General features: G+C 39.3%; 4 protein-coding genes across 7 annotated transcripts; all 4 read right to left on the bottom strand.

Annotated features, from left to right (window-relative positions):
• Positions 1–43: 43 nt before the first annotated feature.
• Positions 44–4,869, bottom strand: LOC121913803 (peptidyl-prolyl cis-trans isomerase FKBP14-like). The gene is made up of 4 exons (XM_042436620.1): positions 4,546–4,869; positions 3,146–3,297; positions 2,489–2,616; positions 44–1,429 (listed from the first exon to the last, which is right to left on the bottom strand). Exons 1-4 carry the CDS (start codon positions 4,737–4,739, stop codon positions 1,271–1,273), a joined length of 633 nt encoding a protein of 210 aa, XP_042292554.1. The 5' UTR covers positions 4,740–4,869; the 3' UTR covers positions 44–1,270.
• Positions 4,870–4,963: 94 nt separating this feature from the next.
• Positions 4,964–13,284, bottom strand: wu:fc38h03 (acetylcholinesterase collagenic tail peptide). The gene is made up of 18 exons (XM_042435574.1): positions 12,895–13,284; positions 12,169–12,289; positions 11,953–12,062; positions 11,731–11,850; positions 11,485–11,529; positions 11,318–11,344; positions 10,024–10,095; positions 9,862–9,924; positions 9,739–9,765; positions 9,426–9,470; positions 9,032–9,067; positions 8,868–8,948; positions 8,369–8,465; positions 8,127–8,266; positions 7,884–8,003; positions 7,447–7,576; positions 6,793–6,895; positions 4,964–5,891 (listed from the first exon to the last, which is right to left on the bottom strand). The coding sequence occupies exons 2-18, from the start codon at positions 12,269–12,271 to the stop codon at positions 5,822–5,824; spliced, it is 1,389 nt and encodes a 462-aa protein (XP_042291508.1). The 5' UTR covers positions 12,272–12,289; positions 12,895–13,284; the 3' UTR covers positions 4,964–5,821.
• A 539-nt stretch (positions 13,285–13,823) lies between these two features.
• LOC121913036 (cytochrome c-a) lies at positions 13,824–17,566 on the bottom strand. Of its 4 annotated transcripts, none has more exons than XM_042435667.1 (4): positions 17,549–17,566; positions 17,115–17,219; positions 16,366–16,543; positions 13,824–14,708 (listed from the first exon to the last, which is right to left on the bottom strand). In XM_042435667.1, the coding sequence occupies exons 3-4, from the start codon at positions 16,532–16,534 to the stop codon at positions 14,563–14,565; spliced, it is 315 nt and encodes a 104-aa protein (XP_042291601.1). In that variant the 5' UTR covers positions 16,535–16,543; positions 17,115–17,219; positions 17,549–17,566; the 3' UTR covers positions 13,824–14,562. The 4 variants fall into 4 exon arrangements, with proteins under 4 accessions (XP_042291601.1, XP_042291600.1, XP_042291599.1 ...); XM_042435666.1 differs by lacking the exon at positions 17,549–17,566 and adding an exon at positions 17,505–17,522; XM_042435665.1 differs by lacking the exon at positions 17,549–17,566 and adding an exon at positions 17,294–17,432.
• Positions 17,567–19,709: 2,143 nt separating this feature from the next.
• On the bottom strand, positions 19,710–21,722 carry npvf (neuropeptide VF precursor). Its single transcript, XM_042435663.1, has 3 exons — positions 21,473–21,722; positions 20,144–20,520; positions 19,710–19,873 (listed from the first exon to the last, which is right to left on the bottom strand). The coding sequence occupies exons 1-3, from the start codon at positions 21,671–21,673 to the stop codon at positions 19,810–19,812; spliced, it is 642 nt and encodes a 213-aa protein (XP_042291597.1). The 5' UTR covers positions 21,674–21,722; the 3' UTR covers positions 19,710–19,809.
• Positions 21,723–21,984: the final 262 nt, after the last annotated feature.

Below are 21,984 nucleotides of genomic sequence, written 5' to 3' on the forward strand. Positions count from 1 at the left end.
GTGTAAAATATTGCAAGGTGCGACCACCAAATAAACCACAGTATTTTGAATTTGTTTTAAAAAAGTTGACGTAGTCACTTTATTGATCACATTGACTTTAAGATGATTGAAATGAATATGCAAATCTGCCCTGCACAGAGCTGTCATTTGCTAATTGAGTTGAGTCTTGATGTCTTTACATGTAAGAAGTCTAGCCCGAAGTTACAGAAACAGGACAGTCGAGATTCTAGTCAGCACTGTGGGAACATTTTCTGGTTTGAAACATGTGTACAATATCTGAAAACATTTCTTTTGTCCTTTCAGATGAGTCTTCTCTGGATTATATCTTGTAGATAGAATTGTTCATTATTACCACAATTTTAATTGTCTAAGATGTAAGAAGACCAGCTTTAGACTCAATGTTAGTCAATGTGTGAGTGGATTCAACATCAGAATAAAACTGCACTTCATGTAGCGGGATATAGCTGAACAATATATCCTTTCAGCATTCATATTTCAGTGTATGCGTGTGCAGTGTTCCTTTCTCATGGACATTTTGACTTTTCAAACACAGCTGTCACTTACAACACTAATAATAGCCTCAGTTTTATGCATACTGACTTCCTGGGAGCACTTAAATAGAGCAAAATTATGTTATTAATTACACCTGCTTTTCCCGCATTGACAAGTCACCATGTCTGCCATAAAGTACTCGCTTTCTTTCCAAATGCACCTATAAAAGTTAAACATTTTGTAAAGGAAACAAACATTGAATTTCACTTAAGGGGAATTTCACCTCCAAATTTAGCAACAGTAATGCTCTACCTGCCCACATGATGTGCTGTCAGTACAGGCATTCATTCCTTTGCTGTTACGTCAGCATATTCTTGAAAAGCTACATGGTCTAATTCTCTTGAATGTAAATGTGCTAAAAGGTTTTTAAATTTCTAAAGTTAGAAATGTCAAGGGGATCGTGGTCCCAAAAGGAGCAAATCTGGCAGTTTGCCATTCATGAGCTCCTGTAGAAGTTAACACACACAAATGCAAAGATCTGCTAAAGTGAAATATCACTAAAAGAGCCAGATAAACAAAAATTGTCTCAAAGCCCACCACATAAATCTTCACAGAGGATGGGTTTAAGAGTCACTTGCCACACAAACACAATTCTTCTGTAAAGCTAAGATGTTCAGTTAACCTGAGAGAATCCTCGCAAAACAAGTCAAAGTGTTTCCACCACAGATCAATGAAAACTGGATGAGTGAGTGAGTGAGTAGCAGGACAGGAAGTGGCTTTAAAGTTCATCATGTTTGTAAGTAAACTCTCTGGAGGATATGAAGCCATCGTTGTTCTTATCTTCTCTGGCAAAAATATCTTTCATCATGTTCTCGTGCAGGGTGTCGTTGGGAGGGTAGCCGTAACGCTCAAACTCCTTCTTCAGGTATTCTTTCACCTGGCAGGGAGAGAGCGGGAAATAATTGGGTAAGACTGGCTGAAAAAAGAAAAACACAGACTGAAGCAACAAACATATGATTAATAATAAGAAAAAAGCACAAATTGTATATCTGAAGCCCATTTCTAGTTCCATTCTTTACACGATACAGAAAGTCTAAAATGAGACACTAAATAGAAATGACCTCAGGTTACAGTTTGGGCCAAATAATAGTGTAAATATCTTAATATAACCATATTGTATCTTCACTAAAAATAATATACCTGCACTGTAAAATGCAAGCTATACAATAACTTAAGCTGGCTACTTGAATCCTTGGCTACACAGAGATCCAAAGAGCTCATATTTTTTTGTTTTTGAGAATCATTTTACATAAAATTCTATCACCACAGTATTTACACCATCACAATATTAACATTTTTGATGTGCTTTATGTTCTAATTTCTTGACACCTGACACATTGTCTGATTTAACTGTTATGAACTGATTTTGATGACTGACAGTCTGATGGGCTCTGATTGGTCTGTTTCAACTGCAATTACATAACAGAAATTATGATGGGAAGGGAAGCATAACTGTTTATGATTTGCACCATTTTTTATACCAAGACATAATCTTTATTTGACTTTATCCAACAACAGTTCAACATATTTTTCTGAATAAATTCAGGTAGGGAAAGCAGCCCAGTAGTGAGGGGTCATGATTAGACATTGCTTGGTTACAAAGTGTCACAAGCCATCAAGGTTGGAAACCAGTGGTCAATTCATCTCTTATAAAGTTTAAGTTACGTAGATGTTACCTCTGGTTATTGTGGTTTTGGTCTACTTTTTCATATGTAGTTATTTCACTTATTTTCTGATCTTTATAAATGGCGTGTTTAGCTTTTTCTTGTTTTATTGATCAATGTGATTTTTAATTATTGTTTTATTGTTACTGTTGTTGTGTGCACCCCAGCAAGACTAGTGAGCATTTAGTGGAAGTTAATGGAGATCCAACTAAAGTATAAAGAGTAAAGAAAGTGTTTTGTTGAATAAATCACAATGCAGTCCTGGTCTGCACCTCGTTCCTGGAGAGCTTCCAGTCATCATTGAGGTCCATCTCTTGGAAGGACTCGTGCGACCTCGGTCCGTTTCTGATCTCAAGCACCTCGATGATGAAGGTCAAGGTGCTTTCAGGAGGGATTTTACCTGACCATGGACAAGACCACAGGGCAAGAGGTCAACTAAAACTGAGACCTGATATCACCTGCGGTTTCTATGAGCATGCTTCAGCATAGAGAAACAATAGGCTTGGTTAGAGCTACAGAAATGGTACTTCTGTGAGTAAATAAGTTATAAAGCATTTTGTGAGTGTTAATGACAAAACTGCATTAGTAGTCATTTGAAGTCATTCAGGTTTCTGTTGTCATGGCAAAGGTTGGTTAGGTGCAGGAAGGTTCGATGTTATTGGTTGGAGTGGTGTGTGCTTACCAGGACAAAGCTTAGTATTGTTCACATGCTCCATGTTGACATAAAGCGGACTAGTATTACTGACTGAAACCTTCATTCATTGTGGGAGTCCTAGAGAGCCAATCAAAACAATGCAGTTTTACATACAAACATGCAGAATATAAATAACACATTCTGTAAAACGACATGCTTTTATAAGAAGATAGTGTCATGTACCTTTAGGGAAGGATACAGTGACCTTTACATGCATGTGTAAAAGCTTCAATACCTTTCCCTTCCTTCCCATAGGCCAGAGCTGGAGGTACGATGAGCTTCCTCTTCTCTCCAGCGCACATGTCCTGCAGGCCTTTATCCCAGCCTCTGATCACTTCCTTGATGCCAAGTGTAAACCACACTGCCAGCTTGTCACCATGGCCTCGACTGGTGGACAGACAGAGCGGAGTGTTACAGGTATGGAAAAGGAAATACTGCAAAACCCCTGTTGCTGACTGTTCCAACACTTTGCAATGCAAATAATATCTAGTCATTATTTTTAATGTTAACTTTATGGCATCAAACATATTTTCGAGTTAAAATAACTTTCCATTTCTTTCTGTGGTTGTTATTATAATATTCAGAGATATAAGTATTTTGATGAAGATGAAGTATTTTCTTACAATACTGTATAAACTCAGAAATTAAAGGGTCAGTTCACCTAAATCACACACACACAAAAACATATTTTTTCACTTTCCCTTCAAGCCATACTGATAGTCTCAACTTTATGTGCCAACATTTTGATATACTATGTCTCTGACACGTTTTACGTTGTGTAATTCTGTTTATCTTGTCTTGGGATTTTGGATGTCCTTGTATGAGCTTTTAGCTTCCTACTACTCCTTAATCTGTCAATTATTTTCTTGATTAATCGATTAGTTGTTTGGTCTATAAAATGTCAGAAAATGGTGAAAAATCTCAGTTTCCCAACCTTAAGAGGACATCCTTAATATCTCCTTTTGTCCTAACAAACAGTCCACAACCTAAATATATTCAGTTTACTATGCAGAAAACAGAATAAACCAGAAAATATTCACATTTGAGAAGCTGGAATAATTTGGACATATTTTTCTTAAAAATTGACTGATATCAAAATAGTTGGCGATTAAATCAATAGTTGGCAACTAATCGATTAGTTGACTAATCATTGCAGGTCTATTGCAAACATATAAATTAACAAATAGACATCTGTGGTACCCCAGTAAAATGCAGGTGAATGTTGTTTGTAGTACTTAAAGAACTGAAAATATACATGTGAAAAAATCAGTGTTAAATGAAAAAAATTGAGAGATGGATATCTTAAAACCTCAGCACATAAAAGCAAAGATATCCGCATGGTTAGACATCACTATAAGTATGAGAGATAATATGTCCTCTTGTAGTTTGGGTGAACTGGCCCTTTAAAAAGTTTTTCTTTTTTTTCACGTGACCCTCTCCTCCTGTGGGCAGTAACCAAGGTGATACATTACAACTATAACAGCTGTTTTCAAGTGTAAATAACAGAAAATACCTTCCACTTTATATCTTTCATTATTGACAGTGCAAAACCACCAGGAGTGAGAAATTAACTTCAACTATCTTACCTGAAATTCGCATTAATTTAAAAGACTGTTAGACATCAAACATACATACGTGGAGTGAAACATGGTCCCATTCTCTAAATATCCCTCATGATGCACCAGCAGAATGTCTCCATACTTGGATTTTCGGTGACAGAGAAAAGGTCTGTGCATGACTTCTATCTGCACCTCAGCTTCAGGCAGCTTCCCGCCGCTGACAGACAGCAGCAGGGAGGAAGACAGCCAGCTCAGCACAGTCAGCAACATGCCGACACACTTAACTCTCCGGACAAACAGCAGGACGAATAGACAAAGTTTCTAACAAATGTGCAGAACAAGCAACAAATCTTGCAGTTGCCCCCCTACGTACGTGGCAGGGACGTTTCATCATACAAGTTGTTGCAGGAAGTCCTCCTTTGATTGGCTGCTTTCTCCTCATAAACCCCACCCACACAGTCCCCCCTTTTTAAAAAAAACCCAACTTAAACTGATTGAAGACATAACTCAGAAGTGTAATCTTTATTAATGTACAATGTTTTATGAAATTTACAGTCATGCAGGCAGATTATATATTTTCTGGTTTAGTCTTGATTGTATTTGATGTAATGGAGCAGTTTCTTCATGCTGCTGCAATAATCACACATAATCTTTTTTGGCTGTTGTTGCAGTATGACATTCATTTTCTTCCTGTCGGGTATTTTAACATTCACTTCAGAAGAGCCACACTTTGGCTAGTACATCTACAGCACTGTTTAAAGCAGTCCACTGTGCACCGGAACACATTTACATGCAATAACACAGCATTGCACTTCATAAATATATGTTTTGTAATGCATTGCACTGGAATAAAAACATTTACACACCCCTGATTTGCATACTACAGTACATATAGTATTATTGCCTCTTTGGAAAAGGCTCTTTTTTTTCTTTTTCTCATTAGAAGAAGAAGAAGTTCAGCTTATTTTCTGCATTAACAGTCAGCAAGTCATACACAATGAAACTACTTAATATGATACAATCGTTAAATCGTTTAACAGTTCCCCACCATCACCAGTGTTCATAACAGTGCTACAGCCGATGGTGTTACAGTCGCAAGGAGCGTCTCCCTGAGGCCGATAAAAGATTTGAACCTCCAGGGGGGACAGTCGATTCAAAGCTGACTCCCATGACTTTTCATGGCTCAGAGCAGACACAAGCGCTTCCCCTTAGTACTCTCTCAGTTCATCAGTTATTTTTTTAGGGAGGGGGTGGAGGGGCGAGACTTCAGGAGGAATCTGAAGTATATGCCCTGTAATCATAAAAACAGGTTGCAAAATTGCAATGTGGCCATTTTTAAAAACATATCCAGTTCAGGTGAAGTACTTGCAGCCAGTGGAGTCAATGAGGCAGGAGTCAGTGCATCTGAGCTGCCCAAAGGATCTGTGAAAGACATGGAAAATGATTTATAAGTGCAACTGACTGATAAATGTATACTTAACTCAGTACCTACCCAATTCCCAGCTTTTTAAAAGGAATATTTCAACATTTTTGGATGTGTATTTGCGTTCTTGCTGGGGTTAGATGAGGAGATTGATACCACTTTCATGTCTGTGTGGTAAGTATGGAGTCTAGAGCTGAGAGGCAATTAGCTTAGCTTAGCATAAAGACTGGAAGCAGCCAGCTAGCCTAAAGGTAAAACCATTAACTAACATGTTACATCTCACTTGTTAAATCCATACAAAAAAATTAGCACGAAAATTAAAAAATTAGAAAGTTATGGTTTTACTTGCTGGAACTATTTCTTGAATCACAAGAAATTTTGTAATTCATGAGGATTAAACATGTTAATTAAAGCACTTTAGAAGGTCTAGTAAATGGAATTATGTTTACTTGCTGGACAGCTAGTTGAACAACTAGCTGTTTCCCCCTACTCTGAGTCTTTATGCTAAGCTAAGTGAACTGCCTCTTGGCTCCACGTAATATTTACCTAACAGATATGAGAGTGATATTGATCCACTCATCAAACTTTCAGCAAGAAAGTGAATACGTATCTTAAAATTCTAACTATTCCTTTAAGCATAAATACAAAGCTGGCAGAGTTGAGTGAGTTATGCAGTTTTAAATATTGGACTACAAATACACCATCTCAGGATGGTTTCATAGACACAACAAAAAAGTACATTAGTTCATTTGAGTGACCTGCACTATCCCAAGATGAATCATACCTGCAGAATGAACTGCATTGTGCAATCTTGGCACAGAAGACCTCTGCAAAATGTTGGCTTATAACAGCATCTTAATGCACATAAATACGTGAACTGAATCCTGTCAGCAAACATACCCAGGAAGATAAGATTTGCAGGTCTGATAACCAAAGTCTTTTCCATCACACTCCTCCATGCCTTCATGTCGGTAGCCATCTCCACAGTAGGCCCACTTGCAATCTGAAGTGATAAAGGGAAAGACATTAAAACAACAAAAAAACGTTGTGGCAGAGATAGGAGAGAGCAAGGGAGGGAAGGGAGAGAGAAGACGTAACTAATTGCTTTGGCACTCTCGTGTGCCAATACAGCATTTTCCTGCTAATTTAATTGAACAGAGAAGCAGAGAGTAGTGAAAGGATGGCAGGAAAAGAGAGGGTGAGATTAATGAAAGATCAAGGAAAGGTTTCACAGAGCATAGTTCTTTAATCCTCTGCTATGTGGGCTCAGACTATGCTCTGCAGGTTATCCCATTTGTGACAGCATAGTGCTGTTTGTGCAGCAAAAAGCCCGCATTTATAGACTAAGATTTTGATCTAAAGAGGGTGGCATGAAGATTGTCTGAGAAAATTGTGCTTTAAATACAAAAAGCGACTTAAAATATAATTGAAATTTGTTTTCAATGACAACAATTGCTTGGATTATTAGAATAGCTGCCAGTAGATCATTCTTTGTCTTAAACTCTTACTGTACTGGCCGTATGTGCAAGTGAACTTGAGAGGCATGTAACTCACTGAGACAAGCATCAGTGACAATCTGGTTTCCGTCATCACACTCCTCTCCATGCTGGGGCTGCACTTTTCTGTCCCCGCACATGCCAACTCTGTCCTGGACTTTCTCTGTGGACTGGAACGGCTGGAAGGGCTACAAGAGTTGCAAGAGAACAAGCGCTGACTTGACATTTGCAGGTTCTGAGAAGTCTTACGAAGCAAGCTCAGGTTTTGTGGTTTGCAGGTGAAAAGATGTCAAGTTACCTCGGCTAAAACTAGGCTGAAATGTAAGTTTTATTTAACCTGGTCACTTATAGTAATGATGAAATGTAGCCTAGTTTAAGCCAAGATGTAATAATGTGCTCATTGGCTCCTGTTTGAAAAATGATAGCTTCCAGCTCCGGTCATTTGAACATCTGTAGTGCTACATCCTCAACAATTACTTAACACATCAAATATACCTGTATGGGTTTCCATCCATCTTTATCTCTGAAGTAGAGCGCCCTCTGATCCTTCCTGAATGCTATAGCGTTGTCAAGATGTAGACGTGCCATCTCCTCCTCGTTGTTTACCACAAATATCTACACACATGCATACAGACGATTGTGAAAGTTGATGAGTAATGATTGATTCAGTATAGATAAATTTTCAGTTTCAATGCTAATATTGTGAAGGAAAGCAGTTTAATGTGAATGGGGTCTTACCGCAGGGACTTTATTGGGGCTACCCTGTTGTGTGTAGCTTCCAAAAGGGGTGTTTTTTGCTCCGAGAGAGGTATCACACTCACAGCGACCTGGTGGACCTGGGAGACCCTTCTCTCCCTTTTCCCCGACTAGATAGAGACCTGCAAGGAACACAACCCGTATAACACACACATGCCTAAACTATACTTTGAAATTATATAAACAATAATTTGAGACTGATTGTGTTTCAGCGTGTGTGTTACCAGAGGCAGGTGGACCAGGTGGTCCAGGCTGGCCATTTGGACCCGCAGGTCCTGGGGGGCCCATGACTCCAGGGGCTCCAGTCTGACCCTTCATGCCCTGCACAAACCAGGCCAATATTAGAAAATACACACACACTGAAATGACCTACATGCCACTGCCACTTGTGCATAGCTGTGTGTGTACACATGTGTGTGTATGTGTGTGTAAATGTGCAGACTGAGAAGATGCCAAAGACTCTACAGTCCCTGCGGAAGTCTAAACTTAGAGCCCCAAGTTGAGTTGGAGTGACTGATTTAGCCAGTGAGAGGACAAATCTCTCTGTTCACTCACTGAGGAGCAGCAGAGTGTCAGTTCTCCACACAAGTGTTAAATGATGCTGGTGTATGAAAGTGAACCATGTCAGATCCAGGTCTGTTACATTTAAAACACAGAAACTTACATACTTTAGAAATAATCAAACACCTTGTGCACCTTCGTATCAGTCTTTTTTTTTCTCACCTGTTTGCCTCTCTTCCCAGGTCGCCCAGTGGGTCCTCTCTTTCCTGGGACTCCTGGCTCTCCCTTTGGTCCCTGCTCACCCTGGGAGAGGAGCAAAGATAAGAAATAATCAGATCAAATCAAATTGCTTAACTCCACAGTCCACATTGCTTAATTATTCCTACCTTCTGTCCAAGCATCCCAGGCAAACCAATGGAACCCTAAATAGAGACAAAATGAGAACTTGATGTGAGAAAAGTCATTATTTCAGCAGGACTCATAAAAATGTTAACGTTAATTTAATCTGGCACTGAGTTAGAGGTCTTATTAAAACACGTAAAAATGCTTGAAATGTCCTGTAAGAAAGTAGCTCAAGTTGTGAACCACTTTGGATTCCAACCAATAGTTGAACAAGCTGTCGAGGATTTCACCTTCTAATCACATTATTGGGTCCATTATAATGCAGGATGAGTTGAGTTGCTCTTAATCCAATGAAAGCATAAATGGACTTTAAGAAATTATTCAACAAAACAATTTCAGGACCTGCGATAACGGAAAAAAAGACATTTCTCCACCTACTTTATCTCCTTTTGGTCCTGCTGTTCCAGCATCGCCACGAGCCCCCTTTGATAAAGACACAAACACACACACACACACACACACACACACACACACACACACACACACAAAACAAGAGGATGCCATCATGAAACCAAAAAATATTAAATATAATTCTCCTCCCTTTTGGTTTCAGATATTTTTCTCAAAGGAGAACATAGGCCATGTGATTTACAGAGCTGATGTGGATGCTGTAGTACTGAAAAACATGCAATTTAATTTCAGTTGCACTTTTAATAGTTTAGCAGTGACAAACAGGTACAATGTAACTTACTTTGTCTCCTTTGTATCCAGGCAAACCCTGAGAGGACAGAAGAGGAGTATAACAACAGATAAGACCAACAAAAGTCCAACATGTACATGATTGTGTATATGATGTTGTGAAGATGTGACTAACCTTTGTCCCTGGTGGTCCTCTCAGTCCTGGTAATCCCATGAGGCCTGGATCCCCCTTCTCACCCTATTTAAATAAAAATTATACTCATATGACTCTCTATATGTCATATACTGTGTGTCACACCACAGCAGTAAGGAGCCACTAAGTCACCATAAGACTTACCTTGGGTCCCTCTGGACCAGGCCATCCTTGAAGTCCTTGTTTCCCAGGAAGGCCTGGAGCTCCAGTACGACCCTACAGAAACACAGATGTTAGTCATTCAGCAATTAGTATAAATATTAGTCAAAGGTTCCTTAAAGCCTTAATGCATTTTTTTCACTGTTATCATAAAACTTGATGCAAAAGTGACTTGAATCTGAAAGAATCGATCTCTTGCTGAGTTTAATCTGCATGAAGTATTTTGTGACAGACTCAAGTAGACAGCTTTGTTGTGCCAAGTCAGCCCTTTGAGGCAAATTTTTGATTTGAATTTTGGGCTATATAAATAAAAACAGACTTGACTTCAGTGTTAACAGTCTGATCTTTGTCTGCAGGAAGATTTATTTAGTTCTCTTTAATAAAGTCCTGTTTGCATTTTATTTTACTTCAATTCTGACCAACTTTTATGTTGATCATGATACTTCTTCACTGGCCCTGTTTCCCTGAAACGGAGGCCTTGAATTCAACAGGGACTGACCGAGTTAAATAGGGTTCAGAAACAAATAAGCAAGTCAAACTGACCTCCTGACAGAGGCCAAAACCCACTGTTTAAAGCTTTAAGAATGCCACTGAGATCTGCTAATTAGTGGACAGGAACAAAGCTTTAATTGATCTCGCTCTATCGCCAGTTCCCTGTAAGCAAGAGAGCCAAATATATTACACAACAGCCTCACATCTTTGTGACACCTGGATGAGTATCCCTGAGTGGCTGCCATGCTAGCAGCGTGCTCTCATTTTTGTTGCCTGTCATTAAAACAGCAGCCTGTAGAGACACAGCGGACTTGCTGCTGTGTGGAGTGATTTATCATGGAGAGCAAAAGCACTTAGGAAGATTAAAGTGCAGAAGAGCCTGGATCAGCAGGACTGGAGTCCAGTACGAGGGCTAATGGAGCCAGGCCAAGGGAACAAGGAGAGAGTGGAGGGAGAAGCAGAGGAGAAGGGAAAGAAGAGGGGAATGACAGAGAGTTGAGGAGTGGGAGGATGAAGGGAGACATACAAGGATGTGATCAAGCTTTGCTACATTTTCAGAGCGGCTTCTGAGACTAATGTAGCATGACCCATTTAGCAGCTGCAGAGGATATTCTGGGCACATCATCTATAGACAATACACATCATGGAGATTGAGGATGCATAGAGGGAACAACGGAGGGAGAGAGAAAGAGAGAGAGGGAGAAATCTAGATCCCATTATTCCAAGGACATGCGAGATGGACCAGAGAAAGACAAGCGAGACATGCAGGAGGGGAGGAGCAGCTCACCTTTGACCCCGGACGTCCAATTTCTCCCTGGAGGAGGACAAATGAGGGGAGAGGGAGATGTAGTGCTTGTTAGAGCAGAGAGGAACACAAGGACACATGCACAAATTGCAAACTACATTAGAGACATATTTCAAGACGTGAGCCCTTAGACCACAGAAAACACACACCTTCTCCCCCTTTGGTCCTCGTATGCCAGGTAATCCACGGTGACCCTGAAAAATGACACCACATTTATATACAGCTCACATATTCCCTATTGAGCTTGGTACATTTGTAGAAAGATCAATACTAAAAAGGTCATTTAGCTTTATTTCCATGCTTGTTTAACAATATTTCCATCTTCTCTCTTAAAATGGCTACAGCACGCTGATGGATGCTAATGTGAGTGTTTTGTTTTGAAGCAAGGGTCTTACCTCTGGGCCGCTGGGTCCTGGAGGTCCTGGAGGCCCAGGTGAACACCCCGGCATCACAGGTTTTTGTCTTTGCTGCTGCTCTCCTCCAAAAACACTGGGCTCCAACATGCTGATACCATCCTTCAAACACACAAGATCCAAGAATACAGGTTTTGAAGCAGAAGCCTACTATGCTGCATTAGTATATACCTGTGTGTAAATTGATGTGTGTTTGACACCTACGGGGTCGCCCCGCTTCCAAAGCTGAGGCGGCGGAGGGAAGAGAGGTGGGGGAGGCGGTGACATGAGACAACAGGGGTCAAACCTCATTGGCTCGTTCAGCAACCTGAGGGCTGAGAGAAAGACACATATCACAAACAGCCTGCCATGATGAATCGCAGCGGTACATGTAACATGTGTTCCTGTTGTTATAGTCTTACACACAACTGGATATCTTACCTGAGCGGGGTGAAAGGATGCTGTCCATGAAGGAGTGGCGGTACAGGGCCCACGCAGGACACAGGAGAATGTGGAAGGACACTGCAATTTTGACCAGGTCCATCCTGCTGGTGTTATTTCCCTAAAACGCACAATGCAAGCTGTTACACACTCACACACACTCTATCTCTGCTGCCTGAGCTTAATGCAGTTACTGGCAGCTGTCACTTTTCCTTACTCCCTCTTAAGGGTGTCACTATTTCATCACTGGCTAACCTCAGTCCACCAAGCCCCCCCCCCCTTCCCTCTCCTCATAGCATAATAAACTTGTTGCAGCTCAACACTGCAGCAGATGCAGCCACCGCTGTAATTCCAACCGTGCACCAACACCCTCAGCCCAGTGCCAGAATTAGACCAGTAGGGAGGCCACTCACTGACAAGAGTAACAGTTGTAAGGCTGTAACAGGTCCATTTACACAAACATTTCTAGTAATGTCATATGGTGAGTGCAGGTCAATGATAGTGAATGCAAGATGTTAGAAATCCTAAAATGAAAAGAATCCCGTGTTAAAACACGTGTTTTGCAAAAGAAGATGCTGCACCAGTTCATTAATATACTCCCACTACTTCTATCCCATCTAATTGAATGCACAGTCTGCCTTCATGTCCTCATGATACATGAATGGAAGCAATATGAAGCAATGTCATTCACATTCATGGGATTTTCATGCACAAGATCTCGCTTACCTTCCACTTGAAATTGCGCCGCACTTGTAGACACGCTGTCTGGCGCTCCCCCTCTGCGCGGTGTGCAGTCCCACAGGCTGTGGCCAATCTGGACCGCTAATAAATCTGATCCACTTATCGACCCGCTTCTTTCCCTCCGCCGGTCAATAACAACACAATTGTGGAGGGAGGACCTTCTCTCCCGGCGGCTAAATGCCCAGCAGAGGCCACTGAGTGGAGTCAACACAGCAGCGACGGCGGCAGCTCAGTCCCAGCGGGTCTGCGTTAAAGGCGCATAACTGTTGTGTCATCTGGATTCAACACAGCTGGCTGGATAACTGGGATGTCTATGACACTTCTGCATGCGTTTGGCACGTTTTATGTAAACCATAGTGATGCTATTGGTCTCTTCGGCAATAAAATGCCTCCCTCTGCTGGAGATTTGAGTCCTTGCAAGAAATAACCTAATAAAATCAATAATCCACACCTGACAAGACTCAATTTATGTTTTATACTTATGTCTGTCAATACAGGTGAGAAAACTCTTTTTTTGCAAATATAAAGATGGCTAAGTTGACTTAAGGTGAATTAAACTCCCCTACATCCATGGCACAACTCATTTGATACATAATTGTTTGTCCCCTTATAGGGCAACTGTGCATTAATCTTTTTAAATCATTGTATTTTCACTGTATTTTAAAACTCTTATGTTGTTAAAACTTATGTTGGTGTTGTTGCTGTGTGGTGAAGCCAAAGTAACTAAATAAGTAATGATCTAGATAATAGATTTAAAAAATACATTAATACAACTTTAACTTTTTTAAGCTTATTGCCTTTGCTTGTTTTTAGTTTTCTTTTCTTCCCATCAGCTGTGTGTGTATCTGATCTGGGTGGCAAGCTGCTGCATACAGTTGCCCTTACAATGATAAATGAATAGGCCACAGGCATAATTCACTAAAAGAGGTTCTTTATTGCCACATCCGTTTACTCAAGCCAAGGGGTTGTCTTGAAAAGGAATAACAACAACAAAGTATAAAACAGTAGCTCAATAAAAATGTATTCAACAGGTCGTTATCAGGCCAAGTTTAAGAGTTGTAAGTAGTAGTTACTATTTGACCAACTTTTCTTGTATCAAAAAACTCATTTTTAAGTGCAACTTAAACACAGTCAGAAACAAAAAATATGCTTAAGGTCTGTAACAATGTAACAACAGTTTACAAGAAGAGGAAAAAAAGAAAAAGAAGTGGACTGTCCATGGAGCACCATTTAATACAAACACCTTTTATACCCGTTTTGAGTCTGCAGCAGAAAACTACATATAAACAGAGAGAGACTTAACAAGTAGTAAACACAATAAACTAGAAAAATAAACTTTAACAACAGTGATCGAGAGTGCAGTAAGAGTTAAAGTGGCAAAAATGCAAATGGATTCTGTGCAAGCGGCAGTAAAATTTTTAGGTCAACAAGTTGCAGGAAGGCTGACTCATATGATAATTAAAAACAGCCTCTTATACACAAAAACAGTGTGAACAGTGTGGCAGCCATGTTGTAATGTAACATGATGCACAGATATAAACAGCTAATGTAAATTATGAATTCAAAACTAATACAAAGAAAACACTGTATTTTTCTTTAGATATTTGATACTTCTGTCCACAGCTGCATGTGTACTTTCTCACTGTGTGTCTATTAGGAGGTGGCATCCTTTAAATAGGCTATGATATCTTGTCTTTCCTTTTTCTTCCTGATCCCGCTGAAGATCATCTTGGTACCAGGAATATATTTCTTTGGGTTTTGAAGGTAGATCATCAGAGTGTCCTCATCCCATATAATCCCTAGAAAAAAACCACATGAACACTTCAGGTTTGCAACATGATTTTATGAACGTTACTTTTAATTTGTCAAGTATACATTCATCTGCATTCCGAAACATATCATAACTGTCTTTAGGTTTTATTGCCTCATGTTAGAGCAGAGTTCAGATTCACAGCAGACATGTCAGTGCTACTGCGCCTGTTCAGACCTGCTGCTCTGACTGTCAGGCACAAAAAGTATGTTTTCAGCACTACAACATCCGCTAGGACACAGTAATTGCACATACCTGAACATTCAGATTCATCACTGACATCCAAACATATGAAATAAAAGAGGATGATAAGTTCAAAATCATTCTCAGTCCAGTGTGTGGGTTTTAGCACATTTGTTAGGGATGTACAGCTGGTTACAAAAACTTTGATTATTCAGCATTTGTCATTTCCAGAACTGTAATCTGATCAGAAATTACTTTTTCTTTGGGATCTCCACTCTCCACAAAGTCAGTCAGTAAAACATTTTGACAGGGATTCCAAGATGCAAGTATCTGATGCACTTTTTTGTGCATAAAATGAACAGTTAGACACTATGCTACTTGGGGTAAAGCAATATTTTTTTTCTCCATACTCCTTTAAAAACTTGCTTCAAAGTATGTTGGTCAGACAGCAGGTTACTATGGTCACAAGTAACACAGGGACAACTTTGTGAAAATGGTTAAATGCTCAAGGCAGTTTAGTCCAAATAAGCTATTTTATTTAGACAAAACTATGCGTTGTGAGACAGACCTGGTTAAAGAAAACTTAACCTAGTTAAGTGTAAGATGAAAACTTTTTGAAGCAGGGGCCCTCATGAAGACTTAGATTTGATACTTGTTGGTCTGCTTGGTTGCCTATATGCTTGAGGAACAAATTCACAATATCATTTCACCTGAAGATGGACTGCCTTAGTTTTTTTTTTCCATTGTTGTCTGCACCTCTTTATAACAAATATAAAGCAGGACCATTTCCTGGATCTTGTTTTTTGAACTTTCACCTGTCCCACTAAAGACCACCTGTCATATGAGCCATCAGAACCATGCAGCGCTTCCTTCTTCCATTGTAAACATAAGACTCTTATCATAATTAAAGTATTTATTGGCATAACATTCTGTTTTATTGTAATATTTTCTGCTTTCACAAGAGGGAAACTGTACTAAACAGAACACTAGCTGGCACACAGTAATGCCCACAAATCCAAAACTTGGGAAAGAGAAACAAACATGCAAATGGTGGGTAGATGGGTTGAGACATTTGAAATACTGCATAAAGCCCCCTTAACCTCTGATTAATGGTGTGTGACTTCTAAACTTCAGTGTGACCTATCACGTCAACCAGGATCAGGAGGAATATTTGTACATTAATTCACCTATATTACATTCATTTTATTACATTCACTGAAATGCCATCTCCTCCATTTCAGAGAATACATCTGGGCTTTACATGCACTCTCTTTTGTTTCTAATTTGCCTTTATTTACTTGTCTCTTTGGTTGCATCTTGATCAGTTAGCTATGTTACATGCATGGGCAGCGACCTGTAAACCAACTAATCAGTAAGTAGATAATTTATCTCATAGTTGATGAAATAGAGGTGTGGAGGCTGTCATACACCCAAACCTGCAGTCTGCAGTCAGTCATCCATACCTTTTTCAATGTTGGCCTGTGTGTACGAGTAGCCTGACGCCTGTCCTGTCTTCCTCCCAAACAGACCCCACAGGTTGGGTCCCACCTTGTGGCGTCCGCCCTCATCCACTGTGTGACACTGGGAACATTTCTGGACAAACACCTTCTTCCCTTTCTTGATGTCCCCCATGACCAGCAACTGGGAAGAGAGGAAATGATAAGTCAATGTCAATCAATATGAGTTATATAAATCTACAGTAATACATTGAGTGCCCTGAAGACAACCAGTCAGAGAAACATGAGGGATTATGGGTCCCATTTTAGACAGAGTGCAGCCCAGAGTACTGAGCTGGTACAATAATTACTCAGAAAAACAGGAAAAGTTTGTTTATATACTTCCGGATTGTTGTGTAATAAGTCAGAGGCTATAATATAACAATACCGTGGATTATGAGAAAAATGCATCCGTATTGACAGAAACCAAACGTTTGTGTGTTTGCTGTAAAGTAGAAACCCAAGACAAATTCGCTGTTTGTTGACTTTTGTCTGGATGAAAAACACAAAACATCAGCTGTCACATATAAAGTAACTCCATAGTAACAACTGACTTGTCGACGCAATGCTGCGGGATAAAGAGCAGAACAGATATTACCCTGCATAAACACAGATAAACAGTAGCCCACATTGTGATGCCACCATGTTTTGTGTGGGGTAGACAGTTAAAACAACAAACAACTAGCGAATAACCCCAAAATAAAGCTTTAACTGACCTGACAGACTGTATGTTTCAAGAAGATTCCTCCCACTTTTCCAAGTCTCGTTTGTATTTGTGAAGTTTGTGTCTGGTCGTTTCAGGGTGGCGGCTGGATTTGAACCTGAAAGAAAAACATCTCACATTTCGGGAGGGAGCGGTGGAACAAGCTGTGATGAAACACGTTTCATAACTCACGACGAAGCTACGTGCACACCCTTTTTTAAAGACAGGTGAGGTATGTCTGCAGTATATGGGAGTGAATGACTGTTGTAGCAGCACTAAAGACAGTTAAAGTATCTATTTTTTTAAAGACAGGTGAGGTATGTCTGCAGTGTGTGGGAGTGAATGACTGCTGTAGCAGCACTAAAGACAGTTAAAGTATCTTTTTTTTTTTTTTTTTTTTAACCTTTTAGGCCATTATTAGGACATATAGTGCGGCTTCCAGACTACCTTACATCTCTTCTCTCATTTAAATCTAGTAACTACAGCACACAGGTACACTAATGTTGGCAGAGCTGTTTTAAGGTACCATACACCTTTCAAATGGAATGAACTGCAAAATGCCATCAAACTTGAGTCGGACATGTCTATTGGAGATTTTATCTCATGTTTCTTATGATTCTTGTAACTGTTCTTATTTATTCCTTGTTATTGTGTAGTTGTGTCGTTTCTGTCTGCTGATTCTTGTCTTATGAATGTTTCTTATTCTCAGGTCTCTCTTGGAAAAGAGATCTTAATCTCAATGAGTGCCTAATTAAATAAATATTTAAATAAAAATATTATGAACTGTGGTGCCCATGTATGTCTGAATGAAGTGAAACACTGGAACAAATTTCGCTCATTTCCACTGAGACCTGGCACAGTCTGTGCAGTGGAGACCTGTGTAAACATTTCCTAGTCCCCCTACATCCTGGGGGATAACCCAACACAAACCCCTGTCCCTACATGTAGCCTGTCAAAGGGTGTCCACTTATGTTGTTATGTTTATGTTGTTCTCCAAATGCCATGTTGTAAAGATCTTTCAGTGGTTTATTATTACACAAAACACTAAATATATAATGAAAATGAACCATATCCATCATCTCCATCATATTAGAGTCAGATGACAGTAGACACTGTAAACAAAATCCAATATTTGCTCAAACACAGTAGAAAACTGGTCTCAGTGTACCACTGATAATAGAACATAGAGAACTGAACTGATCTTCTTGAGGCAATGAAAGCAGGGATTTAAAATGTGTCTTGTAGAGCATATATCCATCTTATCACTCAAGTTTCACTTTGGTATCATTATATTATATTTTAAAATGTCAACCATTTGAAATAATTGAATCATAGCGATATAAAGACTGAAAATGCACTATTCTGAAGTACATGTTGTGAGATACAAACAAACACTGTTATATGAAATGAGGATTTTTCTCCATGGTCTTTGTTTTCACAGTGGGTTAAATTACTTTGTTACAATGCAGTGGTCCATTATGTTGTCAATACCAGTATGTGTTAATACTCAAGTTTCTGATCTCTTCTTTCACTTGTTAGAAACCAGGATGACCTGGCCCAGATAAATGGGACTGTGAGGGAGTTTCCATGAGCACTGGGACCTATTTATTAATCTCTCACTTGGAAAAAAAGTACATAGATAGACAACAATGTATTCTGAATCCAACAAACACAATATTTATGCTTCCCTTTGGTCATTTCAATAGTTGTGAAAATAGTTTAAGCACTAAAGTAAAAAGCAAAAACAGTGATTTGTACTCTGTGTTGGTTCAAGGACTCAGTGAAGACTTTGACTAGGTGTTTGTCTCCCTCTAGTGGTATGATTGTACTTTCTGATGCTTGTTAATATGATGTTTGTTCGTTGTTCAGCTTATTTCCTTCATAATATGTCTATTTTCTATTTTTGGTGGGATAAGTATGGGCTTGTTATTATAAGTCACTTCAATCCACAATCCACATAATTCAAAAGACAATTGTACATCATGGACCACAAACACATAAGTATCAGAAGTGTTTCACTGGGAATCAGGTTGCTGTATTTCTGTTCAGTTGGTTATAGGACGTATAACCAAGTAGAAATAATCATAAAGCCAGAAAATTTTTCATATTAAAATAAAAGGACTTGAATAAAGGACTGATTTTGTGGATGTCTCCTTTTAAACGAAAATTAAGGATGTCCTCATTTTAAATGTCTCAGTATTTGATATTTTAAAATGTATTAGCTGAGTTAAAGACCTAAAAACAGTAGAAAAATGCTCTTTAGGCAGTTAAGCATCCTTATCAGCCCCCAACTGTTTCCATGTGGTGTCACAGCTGGATGGAGAGATAGTCTGAGATAGTCGTTGTGGTGTTCAGCTACATTAAACCCTCACAACCTCATTTACTGCTCCAACTGCCAGTCATGTAGTCCACATGAGGCCTACTGTCCATGCATGTGAGACTGGGGTCTAGGTACTTAAAAAAGTGATTAATAAAAAAAAAATGTAGGAATCAACATACAACAGTGCAATAAGGACCACAAACCAGTCGCTTGAAACTTTATTAGCATCATTAAAGATATGTTTTCCATCGCAATAATATAACTTTATTTAAAGGGACGATGCCATTTTTAAACATTTGATTCTAAACATTATCTTTACAGTAAAAACACTGCATTGGTATTTACATGCTGTGTTAGACCTCAATGCAGGCTGAGTCTCTTTCATCCTTTAAAGGTTTTCTTCTTGCATCTTCACTTCTTCTGAGCTGGTTGTAAAGTCAAAATCTTCTGCCCTGTTGGAATAAAGAATACACAGTTTGTGTTATTCATAACTAAAAAAATGCGTGCTTAATACTTCAGACTTTGGTATTACAGAATGAGGACACCAGCCCTGAAATAGACTGGTGCATAGAGAATGGATTGATGGAAAGTCAAGGCACAAAACAGACTTTGAGTCACTGCGCTGCCTAAATACATGTTTGTTTTGGCTGCAAACCAAAAAGTTACTGTATCTTTTAGGAAATTTATTATAATGTCAGTCATTATGGGCTAGAGTTTCCTACCAGTGCAAGCCAGTCTTCAATAACTGTGCATTGGCCAGAGTCCTACGAAGGCTCCAGTATGGACTGTTTCTCCCAAATCTCTGAGGCAGCACTGGGCTCAGTGCTTCTCGGGCATCAGGACAGTCTGCACACATTCGAATCACCTCCCAGGACCTCCCAAACCTCTGGGGCATGTTGGGGGTCGAGTTTGGTAACCTGTCGTCGACAGGATCACTTTCCCTTCCAAAGCGCATGGGCATATTGGGGTGCAGATGGGGAGGTTTGGCAGTGGGCGGGTAGAGCTTGATGATGGTTGGGAGGTTGACTTTGCTGGTGGTCGGGCTCACGTGTACGTTGAAGCTCTTGAGATCCAAACTCCTGTGGATTTCATTTTTCGTCTGGGAACAGAAACATGTTGATATTTAGATCAGTCTAGAAAGATCGTTTTGATGTGTTTTAATAGAGCTGAAATGATTAGATGATTCATTGATTAGTCAATCAACTCAAAATTAATTGCCATGTATTTTTTGTATTCATGTATTTGATTAACTGAATAATCATTTTAGTCATTTTTAAGCCAAAATGCTCAACTCCATCTCCTCAAATGTGAGGATTCCTTGCTTTTCTTTGTCATGTATGATAGTAAACTGAACGTTTTTGACTTTCAAACTGTTGATCAGACAAAACAAGCAATTCTAATATGTTACCTTAATCTCTGGGAAATTATAATTGTTCACAATGTCTGCCAGTTTACAGGGAAAAAAAATCATCAAGAAAATAATCAGCAAATTAATCAATAATGTTAATGTTTTACTACTAATATTCCTCTATGCTTGTTTATTATGCTTGCTTGTTTTGCCTGACTAACAGTCTGTTAAGATATTCAGTTAACTGTCATATATGAAAAGGAAAAACAGCAAGTCTTCACTTTTGAGAAGCTGGCTTTTTTTTTTTTTAAAAAAAAGGCTGATTAATCAATTAATCGATCATCAAAATAGTTGCAGATTAGTTTCTGATGATCAACTAATCGATTAATGGACTAATCATTGCAGCTCTAAAAAACTCCAACGTCTTCAATGCAGGAACATGTAAAAAAAACTCAATAATATATAAAATATAATATACACCAAAAATGTGTAAATGTGATATCAATTGCAGTGATAAAACAAATAACTGTGCTCACCAGGTTCAAGAATTATGACAGGTTTTGAACAAATAACATAAAATTTGAATAAATACTGTTGATTATGCCTTCTTTGATCAATATCTTGACAGTTGCAGTGCAGAACTCAAAAAAAGTCAAGCAACATAGATTAAATATCTGATATTGGTTCATTAAATGATTCTCACCTGTTGGTTTGGCTGTTTCCTCACAGTGTGTCGTCCGTCATCGCTGCTCAGCAAAGTTTTATCACTGTGAATCGATTTCCCATAGAACTGGGGGTCAGACACCGCCGCCCCGCCAAGACCCCCCAACATCAAAAGCACTGACAGTAAGATTGTCATCAACATGTTAACAGCAGCTTCTCTCAGGACAGCCCCAGGACACATGCCTTATTTCCTACAGATCACACTGTCCCCTGTTATTAAAGCCCATGGAAAACAGACGTCACCTGTGATAAAGACACCCACACACACACACACACATGCACATACATCCTCTGCATCAGCCTCATTTAAACTGAACACATTCCTTAAAGAATAATGATCCAGCTCTGGAGAATATATTTGTAAAGCTACGTATGTCCTAATTGGGCTGCTGAATGAAGCAGGAACATCACAGCAAAACAAAAGTACACTACATGGTGTTGAATGGAAACAGTGAATGGCAGCAACACTCATCTTCAATATGTGATACAACT

The sequence above is a fragment of the Thunnus maccoyii genome, chromosome 15, assembly GCF_910596095.1.
Source record: "Thunnus maccoyii chromosome 15, fThuMac1.1, whole genome shotgun sequence".
NCBI classification, from domain to species: Eukaryota; Metazoa; Chordata; class Actinopteri; order Scombriformes; family Scombridae; genus Thunnus; species Thunnus maccoyii.

What these genes read in the sequence shown, in the direction of transcription:
- LOC121913803 (XM_042436620.1), bottom strand. Translation starts at nt 4,739, where the DNA reads ATGTTGCTGACTGTGCTGAGCTGGCTGTCTTCCTCCCTGCTGCTGTCT. An exon ending in CTATGGGAAGGAAGGGAAAG is followed by an intron (nt 2,617 to 3,145) that starts GTATTGAAGCTT and finishes GTCCATGGTCAG; the next exon opens with GTAAAATCCCTCCTGAAAGC. An exon ending in GGAAGCTCTCCAGGAACGAG is followed by an intron (nt 1,430 to 2,488) that starts GTGCAGACCAGG and finishes TCTCCCTGCCAG; the next exon opens with GTGAAAGAATACCTGAAGAA.
- wu:fc38h03 (XM_042435574.1), bottom strand. Translation starts at nt 12,271, where the DNA reads ATGGACCTGGTCAAAATTGCAGTGTCCTTCCACATTCTCCTGTGTCCT. An exon ending in TTTGGAAGCGGGGCGACCCC is followed by an intron (nt 11,851 to 11,952) that starts GTAGGTGTCAAA and finishes GTGTGTTTGAAG; the next exon opens with GATGGTATCAGCATGTTGGA. An exon ending in CTGGGAAGAGAGGCAAACAG is followed by an intron (nt 8,466 to 8,867) that starts GTGAGAAAAAAA and finishes TGGTTTGTGCAG; the next exon opens with GGCATGAAGGGTCAGACTGG.
- LOC121913036 (XM_042435667.1), bottom strand. Translation starts at nt 16,534, where the DNA reads ATGGGGGACATCAAGAAAGGGAAGAAGGTGTTTGTCCAGAAATGTTCC. An exon ending in ACAGGCCAACATTGAAAAAG is followed by an intron (nt 14,709 to 16,365) that starts GTATGGATGACT and finishes GTTTTTTTCTAG; the next exon opens with GGATTATATGGGATGAGGAC.
- npvf (XM_042435663.1), bottom strand. Translation starts at nt 21,673, where the DNA reads ATGTGTCCTGGGGCTGTCCTGAGAGAAGCTGCTGTTAACATGTTGATG. An exon ending in GGAAACAGCCAAACCAACAG is followed by an intron (nt 20,521 to 21,472) that starts GTGAGAATCATT and finishes TTCTGTTCCCAG; the next exon opens with ACGAAAAATGAAATCCACAG. An exon ending in TTGAAGACTGGCTTGCACTG is followed by an intron (nt 19,874 to 20,143) that starts GTAGGAAACTCT and finishes TTATTCCAACAG; the next exon opens with GGCAGAAGATTTTGACTTTA.